We start from the raw sequence: 19191 nt of genomic DNA, 5'->3' as shown, positions 1-19191 counted from the left end.
TAGGCTGGCATCTAAAATCTTGTCCACCGATCAGTTTAGCTGTTTTGCTGTCCATTTGAACTCAAAACCCTGCAAGCTACTAAAACAACAAGATTACAGAGTAGAGAAAAGTGGCTACAATATTAGTTGAAAATCCAAAAATCTTCTCTCTTCCCCCGGTAAACTTATATAAAATTTTTAAAAGGATTTTGAAATCCATTTTAAATAACATTTTGAAACAAATTTTAAAATATCAGCTTTCAAATGTCTTTCTTAGAACAACTAGCTCTGATACCAATTGATGGATCGGTTTGGGTGACACCTGCGAAGGTACTTCAAACACAATATGCTCAATGAGCTGTAATAGCTCGTGTTCTAAAAATGTAAAATCGATAAAATAAATCGAGTTTGGTTTTAAACCAAGCGGAATGTAACGACCCGAAAATCAGACTACGTATAAGCCATGCATAATTATTACTATTTAAATTTAAAAATGATTTATATATATATATATATATATATATATATATATATATATATATATATATATATATATATGAAGAGTCTAATTCATTTTTTATATTTGATAAGTCATAACTATTTATTTTAAATGCAAAAGTTTAGTTTTATCTTTTCAGTTAAATATGCGAGGCCGGGCCGGAGTTTTGAGATTAAAGATAAGATTAATAATAAGAAAATATACCTATATTTAATTTAAGTCAAGGAGTAATTTAATTTAAAGAAAAAGAATGTTTTAGGATTTATTAAATTAATTAGAGCTAAGTTGTTAAATAAATTCTTTTAGGTTCATTATTTAATTAAAGCTTAAATTAGAATATGTGAACAAATGAAGGGGAATTAATCTAGTAATAATATATTCAAGAAATTAAACATAGCATTTAAATACTTAAATTTTAAACCATATAATGCCATGCAAGAGTTTATTATAAATTAATGTGTAAATTCACTAAAATATATAACGAGGGTGCTAAACTTTAAGCAATTAAAATACAAGATTTAAACAATAAAATACCATGCAAATTAGTAATAATAATTTTGGGTCCAACATTTAAAATATTTCAAAGGTTGATAACTATCCATTCAAACCATTCCTAATTGCACTTCATGGGATATTCATTTCCCAGATTTTTATTCACTAATTAAAAAAAATATGACACCTCATTTTCCTCAACTAATTACCTAGCAAATTAACTAGAAGATGCAGCAAGGATTCGAAGCAATACCCAACGGCAACAAGAAAGCATTTCAAATTTAATTCAAAGCATTCACTTGTAACCTCCCAAATATTATGGTACCTTTAACACCTCCATTACATAACATTTATTCATCCCATATACTCGAAAATACCAGAAGAAAGGCTACTGAATTGTGAAGTAAAAGAATAAGAACAGATACAGCAAAGGAATGGGAACCAATGCAAACCCATTCAAATTCTTGACTTGTAACTCCCAAACTAAATGCATATTATAGCAACTTTAACATCTCCTATATCATTCACCTTCATTACCTACATTTCCTACATCCATATGCTCGAAAATTATCAGAAGAATCAGCTGAGAAAATCGTAAGAACAACAGCAGGAAAATTAAGAAAGAAAAGAATCCTCAACTCCGATCCCGTCGCGTCGTATTGTCGTTTTGATTTGTTTTTCTTCAAAACAAATTCCAGGCATGTACATGTTGTTTCTTTGCTCTTCAATCAAGTCATATTAGATATTTAAATAAGTATATTATCAAGATTCATGAGACAAACCGAAAATGACAGCAAGTAAATGGTTTTAAGGAAATTCTGTACAGGCCCCTCGGCCATATTGTTTTTGTTATTCATGGTTGCTGAGTTTTGCTGAATCCAGGTGGGTGCTTCGGTTCCAGGCTGTCATGGCTGCATATAGGCATGCTTCAGAGGGTGTTAGGGTGTTGCTAGTCCATTTGTTAAGTCCATACACCCAGTATAAAGAATTGACAGCAACAATCCCATTAAGTTGCAGATTTTGTGTCAAAATTGTGTTATGTGGTTGCTTGGGATGAGAGTTCGAATCATGGCTGTCCTAGGGACTGTAGCCATGGTTAGAACCTCCCTTAGCATGTTTAGGATGTGGCTAAGGAGTCCTTTCCAAGTTTGGTTCATGGGTCCATCATAATTTCATCAAAACAATACAGCTGCATTATGTTTCTTCAAAATTCTGCATGAGCACACTTTCGGTTTTGGGTGTTTTGTTTGGATTATGGTTGGCTTCTAGCCCATAGCCATGGTTTATACAACACTCCATCATGTCTAGGTCGAGCCATGGTTGATCAAATTGCCATTGGAACGATCCAAGACAGTAAAACAAGTTAATACATCTCAAGACACAGCATGCTGTATTTCTCGGCTAGTATGATGCATTGTCCTAGGTGTTGGCTCGGTTTATGGTTGGCATTTAGCCCTTAACCATGGTCCAAGCCATGCCTTAGGATGTTGGTAAGATTCTAGGGTTGATGGTTCAAGCCAAGTGTCAAAATATTTCAGAGTTTGAACCCAAGCAAGCAACATAGCCACTGCTGTATTTTTCTGATTTTTGACAGCAACTTGGGTCACGGTTTTTGGTGTTGTTTGAGTCCTTGGTTGGCTTTTAGCCCATGGCCTTGGACTGGACAGTACCTCAATGAGTTAGGAAGGTCATGTTTTTGGCCGTTCGTGATTTGGTCGAGTTTAGAGGTCGTACGAGAATTTACGGCGAAAGGTGCCAAAATGACTCTCGAAAGAGCGTTTTATGTTTTTCGACTCCTTTCACCTATTTTCGTGTTTTACACTTATTATGCATATTTTTCAGTATGTTTGTGGTATTTTAATCCTGGTTAAACGTCGGTTTAATGTTGGTTCGGGTTGGTACGAAGCCATGGTTAAAAATCAAGTTGTTGGTCCGAATCGTCTCGTTTTTGGTTCCATTGTTAAATTTTTGTCAAATTAAGATTTATTGCATGTGTCCCATATTAGAAAGTCGCAGCAAGCCTGGGAGTGATCCAACTCATCCGGTAAAATAAGGTTATAATTATATTACGTGCATAAAAATATAAAATGTTTATTTTGAGATATATGCGATATGTCTTGTGGCCACCTTATGCTTATGGGTTTGGAAGTCGGTAGGCGCAACCGAGGACCTCTCCGCCCGGTGACTTACGACCGGTTTATGATTATGTATGGGTACGGACATCCAGTCCAAGGGCTGTGATTGATCTCTACCGCCCAGTATACTGTGGTTTAGTCTGATCAGGCGCTTACGCTATGTTATGGGCCACTTGCTTAGAAACATTATCTCTACAGAAAATTATGACATGTTATGACAGAGCTCTTTGGAGCAAAGCTTTTACGTATGATTTTCAGATATGCACGTAGTTATAATTATTCATGATACGATTTTCACCGTACGCCTTACGATACTTTATTTTTAAGTTGCACGCGATTTTACGATATATTTACTTGTTATTCACGATATATACATGTTGAGTCTTTAGACTCACTAGACTTGATTGTTGTAGGTATTGACGAGGTAGAGACCGCGGGCGGAGACCAGTGAGCGATCTTGGGACAGCAGTAGTAAACCCGAGGACCTCATGATTTAATTTATGCACTTTTTATTATTCAAACTCAGTTTTAATACGTTGGATTATTTTTAAATTGATACGTTGGATTATTTTTAAGTGATGTTTACGTTGGATTATTTTTAAATTGTTGGTTGAAAACAATATTTGCTTCCGCTGTTATTTTAAAGTTAAAATTATTTACACGTTTATTTTAATTAAATAAGACAAGATAATTATTTATTTAGAAAAATTTAATAATTCCGCAAAATTATGAATACGAAATACGGGCCTTTACAGTTGGTATCAGAGCCTATGTTCTTGTAAAGGGTTGTACTACTACTGCTCTCGAGAAGCTCATGAAGTCACGTCTTCGGTCTGTAAGTTTTACATTTACGCATTTTATTTAAAGCATGAATTATTTTAACAGCATGTTTTCATGAAATGTTTTTACGTTCAGATTTTAATTGTTCAGTGTTTATTTAAATAAAAAAAAATTATGGAATTATGCATGTTGGGTACGTTTGGAATTGGACATGTCTAAAAATTCGGACATTGGTCTTTAGGAGAGGTTGAAAATGATTTGACTATATTAATTTTTAGGTCAGTAGTGTTGATGTCCTCCTTATGGGTTATAAGTTAATCTTGAAAATTATGAATGCTTTTGAGACTTGTAGAATTTCTAAGAAATTATTAATGGTTCTTGGTTGCTAGTCGAGTAAATTTTTGAGGATTTCATATAAGCAATAACGAATCGAAGACGACGACAATCTTTAGGATTATAAATGTATAATTTGAGAATTTTAAGTACCTATGGAAATGTAAGATTAATTATGAGAATTTATTCAGGATACATGCTCTACCTAGTTAGATTTAAAGATGAAATTGCATGAAGTGAGAATTCTAGGGACCTAATTGTAATAACTAATAATTGGAGGATCTAAGTGCAAAAATAAAATTCTAAGGGATTATTCTCGAATTTACCAAATTTTGAGATGTATACTTTTTAGTTCGAGAATTTTAAGGTTAATGGGGTTAAATCGAAAAATGTTATGGGGACAATAACGCAAATTTCTTAGAGTTGTAAGACCAAAAATATAAATTTTGAGAACTTTAAGGGCCGAATTGCAGAGTCCAAAAATTTTGAGGATTTAATTACGAACTTTTGAGGAACACTTGAGATTTTAAGTATTTATAAAAATGTAAGACGGGTTATGGAAATTAAATTCTTGGGTTTATTAAACTTAAGGTTATTGAACCTTATGATACGGGAAACCTATAAACTGAAATTGAGAACGCCAAGAATCTATGGGTAACTATGGAATTTTCGAAATTAAGGAAAGATTTGATAATTTTCGAAGAAATTAAGAATTTATGTTGTTATCTTAAGAGATTTGGGGGACTAGTTTAGCAGTAAGTGAGAATTGAATGGTTTAAATGATAGGAATTTTAGGAGATTTGGGCTTGAAGGATATTTAGAACATTTAGATATCTGGGTTATAATGTTATAATGAATGGTAATCAAGGACATTGTAGGAAGGACCAATCTCGGGATTGAAAATTTGAGCATTTGTGAAATAATGTTGTGGCAAATTAAGAATTTAACATGTTGACGATTTAAGGGAAAGTTGATCAGTTAGTTAAGTTATAAGAGTAAACATTGAGTTAGCGAATTTTTGGGAATTTAAGTTTGACGTGTCGTAAGTTTTAACCAGGATCTTAACAGTTAGAATTATACTTTGGGGGAATTTGATTTTTCTAGAAAGTTGAGCATGATGGATGGTTAGGTTACTCGATAGACACATGTAAGAATTGAATTAAACACGTTATCTTGAGGAATTTTTAAAGTCATTAAGAAATTTGGGACTAAGCGGATATGTGGGCTGGAGTTATACTATCTAATATTATTTGGGTTGCATAAGCTTGAATTTCAAGATTTATAAGATAGGTGTTCATACATAAGTTTTGGGTGAAATAAAAACAAAAAGAGAATTAGAGGCGTTCAACATAGAGTATCAATGAACTAACATTAAGATTTTAATTGAGTAAGAAATCCGAAATCTTGATATGGGAATTTTAGAACTCTATGGGTGATATGAGCGAAGTTGAATTATTAGAGTAAGTTTATCGCTAACATGAGATAACTTATTAAGTTTTATATACTAGACTTAATTAAGCATTGATGATACTTAAGAATGCGACATTTGTTTCAATGAGGAAAATCCAGAGTCTTAGGCCTCAACTATATGGTAATTGGGAAGATAATAGTTTAAACATATAATTGGGACTTGAAGGGCTTTAAAATATTGGTAGAAGGTCGATCTTGTATAATTGGGTTTTATGGGTTAACGTTATTCGAGATTTAAGATTTGCAACAATTTTGTAATTGGGATGTACTTGTAAATAGTTAAATTACGTAAGGTTGGGTCGTAAGATAATGATTCGATTCAAGGATATTGGGCTAATATTATTATGGAGTTAAGATAATGTTTAACTTTTAAGTATATTGCCGATGATAGAAGTTGATCAGTAACCTTTGGTGCTAAGAGTCTTTAAGTTGAACTGTGTATATACTAATGTAAAATGTCGTTGAACATTACGGGTATAGTATAAGGAAGGTAAGATATGATAAGTTTGAACCACCAATTTTAATATTGGGAACGGTGAGAAAAGTCAGAATTCGAGGTCCTAGTAAAGTAAAGCTAAGTTACCATAAGTCGTTTTAAGTTGCGATTCGCAAACGAGATTTTTGATAGGCAATCTAATTAGGATTGAAGAAACGTACAGACAGCCTAGGACTTAATTTTTATCAGAGTAGCGCAACGGTAGCGTGGATTGCTGGGATAATAGAATTAAGAATATAAACTTTTTGATTATCGAGGATTAGCGAATTTCGGGGACGAAATTCAATATAAGGGGGGAAGATTGTAACGACCCGAAAATCAGACTACGTATAAGCCATGCATAATTATTACTATTTAAATTTAAAAATGATTTATATATATATATATATATATATATGAAGAGTCTAATTCATTTTTGATATTTGATAAGTCATAACTATTTATTTTAAATGCAAAAGTTTAGTTTTATCTTTTCAGTTAAATACGCGAGGCCGGGCCGGAGTTTTGAGATTAAAGATAAGATTAATAATAAGAAAATATACCTAAATTTAATTTAAGTCAAGGAATAATTTAATTTAAAGAAAAAGAATGTTTTAGGATTTATTAAATTAATTAGAGCTAAGTTGTTAAATAAATTCTTTTAGGTTCATTATTTAGTTAAAGCTTAAATTAAAATATGTGAACAAATGAAGGTGAATTAATCTAGTAATAATATATTCAAGAAATTAAACATAGCATTTAAATACTTAAATTTTAAACCATATAATGCCATGCAAGAGTTTATTATAAATTAATGTGTAAATTTACTAAAATATATAACGAGGGTGCTAAACTTTAAGCAATTAAAATACAAGATTTAAACAATAAAATACCATGCAAATTAGTAATAATAATTTTGGGTCCAACATTTAAAATATTTCAAAGGTTGATAACTATCCATTCAAACCATTTCTAATTGCACTTCATGGGGTATTCATTTCCCAGATTTTTATTCACTAATTAAAAAAAAAATATGACACCTCATTTTCCTCAACTAATTACCTAGCAAATTAACTAGAAGATGCAGCAAGGATTCGAAGCAATACCCAACGGCAACAAGAAAGCATTTCAAATTTAATTCAAAGCATTCACTTGTAACCTCCCAAATATTATGGTACCTTTAACACCTCCATTACATAACATTTATTCATCCCATATACTCGAAAATACCAGAAGAAAGGCTACTGAATTGTGAAGTAAAAGAATAAGAACAGATACAACAAAGGAATGGGAACCAATGCAAACCCATTCAAATTCTTGACTTGTAACTCCCAAACTAAATGCATATTATAGCACCTTTAACATCTCCTATATCATTCACCTTCATTACCTACATTTCCTACATCCATATGCTCGAAAATTATCAGAAGAATCAGCTGAGAAAATCGTAAGAACAGCAGTAGGAAAATTAAGAAAGAAAAGAATCCTCAACTCCGATCCCGTCGCGTCGTATTGTCGTTTTGATTTGTTTTTCTTCAAAACAAATTCCAGGCATGTACATGTTGTTTCTTTGCTCTTCAATCAAGTCATATTAGATATTTAAATAAGTATATTATCAAGATTCATGAGACAAACCGAAAATGACAGCAAGTAAATGGTTTTAAGGAAATTCTGTACAGGCCCCTCGGCCATATTGTTTTTGTTATTCATGGTTGCTGAGTTTTGCTGAATCCAGGTGGGTGCTTCGGTTCCAGGCTATCATGGCTGCATATAGGCATGCTTCAGAGGGTGTTAGGGTGTTGCTAGTCCATTTGTTAAGTCCATACACCCAGTATAAAGAATTGACAGCAACAATCCCATTAAGTTGCAGATTTTGTGTCAAAATTGTGTTATGTGGTTGCTTGGGATGAGAGTTTGAATCATGGCTGTCCTAGGGACTGTAGCCATGGTTAGAACCTCCCTTAGCATGTTTAGGATGTGGCTAAGGAGTCCTTTCCAAGTTTGGTTCATGGGTCCATCATAATTTCATCAAAACAATACAGCTGCATTATGTTTCTTCAAAATTCTGCATGAGCACACTTTCGGTTTTGGGTGTTTTATTTGGATTATGGTTGGCTTCTAGCCCATAGCCATGGTTTATACAACACTCCATCATGTCTAGGTCGAGCCATGGTTGATCAAATTGCCATTGGAACGACCCAAGACAGTAAAACAAGTTAATTCATCTCAAGACAAGGCATGCTGTATTTCTCGGCTAGTATGATGCATTGTCCTAGGTGTTGGCTCGGTTTATGGTTGGCATTTAGCCCTTAACCATGGTCCAAGCCATGCCTTAGGATGTTGGTAAGATTCTAGGGTTGATGGTTCAAGCCAAGTGTCAAAATATTTCAGAGTTTGAACCCAAGCAAGCAACATAGCCACTGCTGTATTTTTCTGATTTTTGACAGCAACTTGGGTCACGGTTTTTGGTGTTGTTTGAGTCCTTGGTTGGCTTTTAGCCCATGGCCTTGGACTGGACAGTACCTCAATGAGTTAGGAAGGTCATGTTTTTGGCCGTTCGTGATTTGGTCGAGTTTAGAGGTCGTACGAGAATTTACGGCGAAAGGTGCCAAAATGACTCTCGAAAGAGCGTTTTATGTTTTTCGACTCCTTTCACCTATTTTCGTGTTTTACACTTATTATGCATATTTTTCAGTATGTTTGTGGTATTTTAATCATGGTTAAACGTCGGTTTAATGTTGGTTCGGGTTGGTACGAAGCCATGGTTAAAAATCAAGTTGTTGGTCCGAATCGTCTCGTTTTTGGTTCCATTGTTAAATTTTTGTCAAATTAAGATTTATTGCATGTGTCCCATATTAGAAAGTCGCAGCAAGCCTGGGAGTGATCCAACTCATCCGGTAAAATAAGGTTATAATTATATTACGTGCATAAAAATATAAAATGTTTATTTTGAGATATATGCGATATGTCTTGTGGCCACCTTATGCTTATGGGTTTGGAAGTCGGTAGGCGCAACCGAGGACCTCTCCGCCCGGTGACTTACGACCGGTTTATGATTATGTATGGGTACGGACATCCAGTCCAGGGGCTGTGATTGATCTCTACCGCCCAGTATACTGTGGTTTAGTCTGATCAGGCGCTTACGCTATGTTATGGGCCACTTGCTTAGAAACATTATCTCTACAGAAAATTATGACATGTTATGACAGAGCTCTTTGGAGCAAAGCTTTTACGTATGATTTTCAGATATGCACGTAGTTATAATTATTCATGATACGATTTTCACCGTACGCCTTACGATACTTTATTTTTAAGTTGCACGCGATTTTACGATATATTTACATGTTATTCACGATATATACATGTTGAGTCTTTAGACTCACTAGACTTGATTGTTGTAGGTATTGACGAGGTCGAGACCGCGGGCGGAGACCAGTGAGCGATCTTGGGACAGCAGTAGTAAACCCGAGGACCTCATGATTTAATTTATGCACTTTTTATTATTCAAAATCAGTTTTAATACGTTGGATTATTTTTAAATTGATACGTTGGATTATTTTTAAGTGATGTTTACGTTGGATTATTTTTAAATTGTTGGTTGAAAACAATATTTGCTTCCGCTGTTATTTTAAAGTTAAAATTATTTACACGTTTATTTTAATTAAATAAGACAAGATAATTATTTATTTAGAAAAATTTAATAATTCCGCAAAATTATGAATACGAAATACGGGCCTTTACACGGAAAATACTCGAATTAATCCTTCTTTAAGAAAGCTAAGTAGTTTAAAGCTTTTAACTTGTGTAGACTGATTAACTGATATAAGAGGGATCCGTTCTTGTATATATCAGTTCAGTTATGGTGAAAACTGCACTGATAACAGCTCGAAGTGATCAAATCGGTTTGAAAACAATAGTTAAACAGTTACGCACACAAGATATGTTTATTGATGTTCAGAGACTTCAACTCCTCTTACGTCACCCCTTCTACCACCTGGGGTAGGATCCACTAGAAGAATTTGATTTATACAAAGCTTTGTACAAACTCATTCAGCTTAGGACTTACCCTACTGTCTAACTGAACTCCTAGCCTAGACTGATGGCAAAACCTTCCAGCCAACACTTGTTTAACGTCTATGTGTCAAAGACTACATACACAAGTTTAACGTCTCTGTGCAAGACTCACTAAACTATTCAATAAGCTCAACTCTCCGTATATGTGACTGATTATATGTGTGCGTGTGTGAGAACTGATCTATGAATACAACATGACAGTGTTTTCACACACTAAGGGAATTGTGCTTCTAATCTAAGCTGATAACACTTTGAAGTGTTCCCTCAAATCTGTGCCGATTGCCTCTTGTAAGCTGATGTGCAGTATGCCTGCCCTTCTTCTTGTGATCTTCACACACTCTTATTTTTCCACACCCTCTTTTATATTGATTATCTTGGTCTTGTATTTATGGAGGCGATGATACCGTACACCAAGACTCATGAAATATGTTCGTTGCAATTTGAATATGTTCCTTGAAATATATTTGTATTTTCCGATAGCCATTTTGAAATGTTTTGGCTTTAAGCACTGCTGCAACGTCTATTATTTTCCTTTGACTGGACAAAAGCTTTTCCTCAATGCGCACAGCTGGATTCCATTTGAATAAGCTTGTCATGTTCTACAAACTGATTGATTCTTAACTGATGTTCTGAACTGGCCAGTTGAACTGATCTTGAATTGGTTTTGTGAAATCAGTTGACTCGTCTTTGAACATTTCATGTTAGCAATCTTACTTGATTTTTATGTTAACAAAACTTGTTATTTGTTACTAATGAACTTACCTAAGTGTGCAATTAGCTGAACGTAACTGAATCTATCGAAGAATGCAAACTGAAAGTACAAACTGATTAATCGAACTAAACCAGTTCAACTGATGAATCGTAAACCATTTCAACTGATTGTCCAGCTGATAGGTAGTTTAATAGAAGACCTTGAGAAGCCTGACCAGATGATGAAGATCTCAGATGACCAGTTCAACTGGAAGAGTGAAATCAGTTCAACTGATGAGTCAACTGATTTCACCGGCCCAACTGAAAATCAATTCAGATGACCAATTCAGAGCATCAGTTAATAAGTTGTAGAACACGAAAAACTTATTTAAAGGAATCCAGCTGTGTACAAAGGTACTAAAGTTATTGTCTAGTAAAAGGACAATATAGACGTTGCAGCAATGTTTAAAACCAAAACGTTCAAGAATGGCTTTCGGAAAGTACAGATATATTTCGAGGAGCAGATTCAAAATGTAACATATACAATAATTGAGTCTCACTGTACGATCAAACTTCCCGCCTATAAATAGAAGATGAAGATAAGTGAGAAAAGAAAAGGGCATGAACAAGAGAGAAATTGAGGGCACACATATTGCATATCAAATTACAAGGAAGCAATCAGCCTAGTCGAGGAAACACTCCAAAGTTATATCAGCTTTTTAGAAGCTTTTTTCCCTCAGTGTGTGAGAACATCTTCCCGTTGTATTAATTGTTCAGTTCTCACACACTCACACACTATCACTCAAATATATCATAGAGGAGAGCTTAAAAGATCAGTTGAATGAGTCTTTCACAAAGACATTAAACTTGTATATGTAGTCTTTGACTCACAAACGTTAAAAAAGTGTTGGCTGGAAGGTGTTGCTTTCAGTCTAGGCTAGGAGTTCAATTAGGCAGTAGGGTAAGTCCTAATCTGAGTGGGTTTATACACGCTGTTGTATAAATCAAAGTCTTCTGGTATATCCTACCCTAGGAGGTAGAAGCGGTGACGTAGGAGCAGTTGAAGTCTCCGAACATCCATAAACATATCTTGTGTTATTTATGTTTAATTGCTTGTTTTTGTTCTTAACTAATTTGATCGGTTCAGCTGAATAGAACTGATATAAGCTAGAACTGATCTCATGTAATTTTCAGTTATTCAGTTGCACAAGTTATAAAATTGATTATCTTTCTTAACGAAGGATCATTTCGAGTATTTTCCGCTTTGTTTAAAACTAAACTCGATATAATTCATAGGTGTTTACATGCTTAGAACACGAACTATTGCAGCTCATTGAGAATATTGTGTTTGAAGCACCCTCAAAGGTTCCTGAACCATTCTATCAGCTCATCAGTTGAAATTATTTCACTGCTTCAGTTGAACTGGTCAGCTGGGCTCTTCATCAGTTGAGCTCTTAGTCAGCTGGCCGTGCTTTTGAAGGTCTTCTGCTGAACCACCTATCAGCTGAAAAATCAGTAGAAATGGTCTTTGATATATCAGTTGAATTGATTCGGTTTGGGCAATCAGTTGGCGCTTTCATTTTTGCATCTCGATAGCTTCAGTTTTGGCTTGATAACTGATCAGTTCGAATCTTGATCAGTTTCAGCTTCTGCGCACTTAGGTAAATTCATTAGAAATAAAATAACAAGTTTTTTTAACATCAAAATCAAGATTTCGAACATGAGATGTTCCATCAAAGCGCCGCAGAGCCAAGGAAGAAGCGCCACAGAGCTAAGGCTTGAAGGGGTAAAAAAAAGAGCCTAGGCACCATATATGCAACGCCGCAACGTCAGGAGTGTTGAAGGGAAAGTGCCTAGGTGCTACAACCTAGCGCCGCAACGCCAGGATCACTGAACCACAAGGGCCTAGGCGCTACACTTCAAGCTATGCGGCTCTACCCCTAGACTTCACAAACAGGCAGCATCGCGGCGCTAACATACGCGAAAAATGGAGAACTAGGCTTTATTTGACGGGCTCGAGAGAAGGATAAAAAGAAGAATACGGTTTCAGGGAGAGGGCAACCCATTTTTGGGAAAGAAAAGACATGAGAGACGAGAGCACACGTTGGAGACAAATTGGAACGCGATGATTGATCTCAACGACGAATCTGGGGACAAAGACGACACTTCTGATTTATTATCTAATCTTTCGCCCTTTTTAATTCATTTGTTGAGATGTCTAAATCTTCAAACATGCTTTGTTTTTTTATTCATTATGCACTACATTTTCAGTTCTAGAGGACGATGTAGCTTTGTTGACACGATAATTTTGACTTAGTTGTTTATATAATTGAATTCCTTTTGGTTTAAATGTGTTTCCTAGTCCTTATCGATTTCAATTTACCAGCCGTAAATTGTTTGTTATCTTAATAATTCTACAACTCGGGAGAGGGACTAGAATTATGGATCATTAGAGACACATCGTTAAATGATTATATTGTTCGGAAGGCATATAACATTAGCGAGGCCTAAGTAAGATCATCGTTTGCATATATCATTTAAACTTATATTTTTTTAGGAATGATTGATTCTAAGTTTGAATGATACAATTTATTCGTCACTTGGGAAAGGGAAATAAAATAATTAAATGTTCTTGGCTATTGAATGAATGGAATTCATGAATATAAAGTCAATCGGGAATATTTATCGTGAAAACTAATTGAAATCGCTCCTCTAGATATTTCTATCATTGATATTTTCTCAATTCGGTTATTCGATTACTATTTATTTACAATTAATTCATTTTCAGTAAACCAAACCTTTAATTTATTTTCTAGATAAAGTCGTGGTTATTTTAACTACAAGCATTGATATATTTTTATATATACACTCCTCGTGGAAACGATGATTTATTCTCTTATATCAAAACTTGACAACCGTGCGGTTGTGAGCAGAAAATACACGTCAATACAACTCTTTATACAAACACATTTCAACTTAAGACTTATCTATTGTTTAATTAAAACTCTTAGCACACTCGATTGCAGGTCGTAAACTCATAATCCGCATGATATTTAACGTTTTTTGTGTCAAGACTACAAATACAATCTTTAATGTCTTTTTGTTAAGATTCATTCGTCAAAACTTTGATGCTCCACTCTCATGTGTACGTGTTAGTGATTGTGTGTGAGGAATTTTATATTGTGTATATATATATATATATATATATATATATATATATATATATAAATCAAATGTATAGTCACAATTGTGTTTGCTTTCATTTTAGCTAATTTTTTCATGCAGTATGCCCATGATTTGAATCTTATTCCAAAACTTGTATTTGATCTCCAATATGTTGTATTCACGGCCTCACTTTTAGATAAAAGAATATGACCGTTTGGAATTGTTGTGTATAGATTCAGATTTTGCAACAGTCAAATTCGTGGCCATTTTGCGAAACTAGGTTGTTGATGGTCTGATCTGATATACCATCAGATTAGCTTGGTGTGACCTAGTCCGATCTCTTTGCTCTGACTTGAGCTGAACCAAGTCAAGATGATTAAGTCGAGATGTTCTGTTCTTTTGAATAAAACTCTTGCTTCATCGATTTTTGGACAAAGTGATAAACATAAAAGTTATAGCATTTCTCTTAGCTTTCCATGGATCAAAAATCACACAATTTCAAGTTCTTAGGAGATAGATATTCACAACAGATCATACAGTTAGTAATCTAGAACATGTTCTTTATTCAGTGCAGAATCATCAAATTCATTATGATTTTATCATCTTTTTTTAATACTTTGACTTGTTAAGATGATTTTTATTCATTTTCTTATCTTCATAACTCATACTGAATAGTTCCATTTGAATAACTGAGCTTAGAGATATTACTGATATACCATAACTGGTCAGACTGAGCTGATTATTGTTTCTGTTTCTGTCAGCTCGATCTTACGACTAATATTTCTCCTTGATAATATCCGAACTTACTTAGATTTTGTGAAATATGACTTGTGGAAAATTGAGTTTTCTATTCGGTCGTTTTAGTGGTTTGTCATTTTCATCATTGAGCTGTGAGATAACATCAAAAAATACTGCAGCTAGCCAGATTTTATCTTTGTTGATTTCAAATTTCAGTTTCCCAACTGAGCTAACAACTTCACACTTGAGTAATATGCTAAAAGGTCAAATAACAAATTTGTTATCACCAAAATCAAGATTACTTGTGTTTCTCAAACCAACGGTTACATTTAAGATTTTCATTTTGTTTGATACTTTTTCAGATTTTTTATTTTATACTTGCTCATATATTTTTGAATTTTTAAAGATCGATAAATTTTATTTTATTTTTAGAAAAAATTTTGGTCGGTAAATATTTGTTTGTTCATTTTTCATACTCAAAGGTAGCAAATCTTCCTAGGAATTACATTTCATATTCTTATATTGCCCACTTAATTATTATATGTTAAAAAATTATGTCATACATGTTATGTTATATATAACGCACATAGATATGCCATTTGCTAAAAATATTGTTTATTTTTAAAGTATGGATAAGCAGAAATCAAACCAATCCAAATCGGTTTGATATATAATCGATCACATTATATAAAATTCACCGAATCAAAAAATTAGTTTGGTTCAAAGTTTTGCAGAAAAAATATTAAGTAAACCAATTTCATAAATATATTATCTTTTATTATACATATGTATATATTATTTGATTTTGTGTTCGTATTATATCAAATCTAGTTAAATATATGTGTACATATTGATATTTATCTATTTTTATGTGATATTTGTAATGATCTTATCATACTTTACAATGTGAAGTGATTAATATCCAGTGTATATATGTATCTAAATCCGATTGTAAGTTATATATGCAGTTGAAATTAGTCATTATTTTTGTTTACATTATTTTTGTTATTAGGAAAGTAAAAAGATATTGGTTTTAATATATTTCATAAATAAACAATTGGCGAGCATTAGGTGAAGCTAAATATAATTTATTCTTCAAATTGAACTTATCGTCGATATGCATGCGATTCAAAATACATAATGAATTTAAGGGGAGGTCATTAATCTTCATAGCAAGCCTAAAGTTTTATTATAAAACGGTAATTATCTTTAGCTACTCAATATTTCTTTACATATTTATTTATAAAACTCCATGACCGAGAATGGGAGAACACAACAAACTGTTCGAGATTTTTTTAATCCTGCTTGCTTTGCCAATGCATGAAATTCATTTTCTGTCCTCTCCTTCCCACCGGGACTATATGCTAGCATAACCATGTCAGAATATTGTAAATTACAAGTAAAATCTTCTCCTGGAGTCTCTGAAAGGATACACTCCACAACGATAATTTTTCCGTTATTTGGAAGTGCTTCATGGCATCTCTTCAGTATTTTTAAGCATTGTGTATCACTCCAGTCGTGAAGAACCGCCTATAGATATGATTAGAAAAAAAAAGATTTGAATCAGCTTAAAAAGAAAATAGTCATAAAAATATTATTACAAAGTTGTAAGAAACAATTGGGAATAAAAAAAATTATAAAAAAGCAATCTTTTTTTAGAAAAACGGGTGGAAAATTAATGTAAACAACTATTTAATTATATGTATTGAATAAAATATACATTTCTTATTATGTCCCTATATTCCCACATTGAAAAAAAAAAAAAATTTAAAGAGCTTGCGATGTTTACAATGAACTTATGTAATAATATCAGTTAAGTATTTCGTAAGATAAATATAATGTTTATTTTGCAGTCAGGTTTCCACATACATGACCCATGTGTGACATTTATTATTATTATTATTATTATTATTACTATTATGGCATAACATTTTAGAGGGCTAACAAAATGGTGAAAATACGGTAAGTTGGCTGCCAATAAATAATATATATATGCGTGCGTGTGTGTGTGTGACATTTATTATTATTATTATTATTATGGCAGAACAATTTAGAAGACTAACAAAATGGTGAAAACAGGGGAAGTTGGCTGCCAATAAATAATATATATATATATATATATATATATATATATATACACATACGCACACATATATTATATGATGAAAACAATTTCACCTTCATGATAATGGCATCGCCTTTCGGAACACTAACGAACATGTCTCCACCCATGTGCTCCAAGCCTGATCAATACAAAAAGGTCGGCCAACTTTAAATTTCACGTAAAACATCAAATTAAATTAAAAAGTGACCTTCAAACACAAATATTTCAATGGAACCGCTTTAAAATACATTACAATGAACCAACACAAATATTTCACGTACTTGCAAAAGATGGTGCATCTTGAATAACATGGGGCAAATCAAAATTAATGGCCTTTATAGTTGGATGCTTGGATAGGATCATGTGCAGGGAATCACCGATTCCACCTCCAACATCGACCAAAGTTCCCAGACCCTTGAATCCCTGATAGGTATCTAGAATTCTTTTCATCAAAATTGTCGAAGAATTGGACATTGCTCTATTAAAAACCTCGTTAAATCTAGGATCTGTGATGTGATACTCGAATGTGCTCATTTTATATACTTTTTCACAAGGAACTCCCCCCTCGAGAATTGCATCTTTCAGGTGGTACCTACATGCACATACAATTATTAATGATTAATTACACAATCGTACACATATAGTACGTGTACAAGTTGATATGTAGTTGATATATACTTGCAAAATATCCAACTGAACCCTGTCTTGGTTCATGATCAACAAAGGGGCTAGAGAAACTCCGTCATCATTTTTGGTGTAGAACTTGCAGACCGGAGCCAAGGAATACAGCCGCTCAACGCCGCCATCAGGCAGGGTTTTGACTCGGCAATTTAAAATAGAATAGCTCGCGAGCAGGCGGAGGATTCTGTCCACCATGTTATGCGCCTCTGGATTGTTGGTGGGAATTTCCGCGGCGAGTTCTCTTGGTGAAATAAAGGCGCCGGGCCCCTTATTCTTCATGAGTTCAAGGAGGTCGAGCTCCACCGCCACTTTGAGGACATTAGGTAGCACTGAAGCAGAGGCTAGTTGCATGGCGAATAAGAAAGAAGCCTCGTCCCCTTGTGCAACTTCCATTTTTGTATTCATTTTTCCTGAATAGATTGAGAACAAGAAGCAATACTTTGGGTAGGAGTGTGCATATGCAGAGACAAACATATTTATAGCTTGTACTAATTGTTATAGAATAGGCCGTATATCATTAATCGATGGTCAAATTACGTATTAGTTAGGACACATTCCACCCAAGAGAGATGCATTAATTTTGCTGTCTAAGTTATAGTCTATATTATATATATTATTATACTTTAATGCATCATTTTGCTGTCTAAGTTATAGTCTATATTATATATATTATTATACTTTAATTAATCGATGTGGTACAAAAGTTTTTTACATTTTTTTCTTCTTAATGTTTATTAGTTAATTTTGTTGGTGTAGGTTTATTAATAGTATTTTTTATATGTCTCCCTATTTTTTTCGGATTTTTCTCTAGTTAATCTATAATTTATCTAAAAATTCAAACTATCTTAGTAGATTTTACCTAATCGGTAATCTATAAATATCATATTCTAATAAAATAATATATGTATTTTACACCAAAATTATCAAATAAAAAAAATTACTATGACATGTATCATGTGCCATGGAACACTAATTTATTATAAATTACTGGCTACCAGGATCCCCATTAATTTATATATCTGATCTACAGTAAAGTATAAAATTTTCAATTATTATAATATCAGGAAATGGAAAGAAGGATACTATTTTAACAGGTGGAAATTATATTTTTCTTATCAAATTAATGAATATTTTGATATGAATCTATAAAGTATACATATATTTTCCCCATATAGCATACGTTAATTCTCACTAACACGTACTCGATGTTAATTAATTAAATAAAATAACATAAACACACAACTCCATTACTTCAAATGTATTTTCTGATCTTGTCAAATGCATTATTTATATGTCCATGATTACGTTTTCTCATTTATCGCATCAATTTATAAAAAAAATATTATTTATTTCTGAGACTTATTACGCATGCAAATTGCTAGCTTTGATCCTAGAATGTAAATCTAATCCAATACGTATATGCTGAGGAAATCAAAGTTGACAATAGGCTGAGATGAACAAATTAGACAACAAATTGGAACAAAGAAAATAATTTCCAACTTTAATAGCGAAACACTAAGATATTTATAATTTCCTAATAACGTGTATATTTCTGGAGTTTTTTATAAATAATCTT

At 33.2% G+C, this 19191-nt stretch overlaps 1 protein-coding gene across 1 annotated transcript; it reads right to left on the bottom strand.

Annotated features, from left to right (window-relative positions):
• Nucleotides 1-16002: 16002 nt before the first annotated feature.
• On the bottom strand, nucleotides 16003-18082 carry LOC140841036 (caffeic acid 3-O-methyltransferase 2-like). Its single transcript, XM_073208197.1, has 4 exons — nucleotides 17617-18082; nucleotides 17216-17526; nucleotides 17009-17073; nucleotides 16003-16360 (listed from the first exon to the last, which is right to left on the bottom strand). Exons 1-4 carry the CDS (start codon nucleotides 18018-18020, stop codon nucleotides 16067-16069), a joined length of 1074 nt encoding a protein of 357 aa, XP_073064298.1. The 5' UTR covers nucleotides 18021-18082; the 3' UTR covers nucleotides 16003-16066.
• Nucleotides 18083-19191: the final 1109 nt, after the last annotated feature.

Source organism: Primulina eburnea, chromosome 9 (assembly GCF_022965805.1).
Source record: "Primulina eburnea isolate SZY01 chromosome 9, ASM2296580v1, whole genome shotgun sequence".
Classification (NCBI taxonomy): domain Eukaryota; kingdom Viridiplantae; phylum Streptophyta; class Magnoliopsida; order Lamiales; family Gesneriaceae; genus Primulina; species Primulina eburnea.
This window is presented reverse-complemented; position numbering and strand designations above follow the sequence as displayed.

Excerpts from the sequence above, each read along its gene's own strand:
- LOC140841036 (XM_073208197.1), bottom strand. The coding sequence starts at position 18,020 with ATGAATACAAAAATGGAAGTTGCACAAGGGGACGAGGCTTCTTTCTTA. Across the intron at positions 17,527-17,616 it reads AGGGTTCAGTTGGATATTTT|GTACCACCTGAAAGATGCAA; the intron begins GCAAGTATATAT and ends ATGTGCATGTAG. Across the intron at positions 16,361-17,008 it reads GCGATGCCATTATCATGAAG|GCGGTTCTTCACGACTGGAG; the intron begins GTGAAATTGTTT and ends TCATATCTATAG.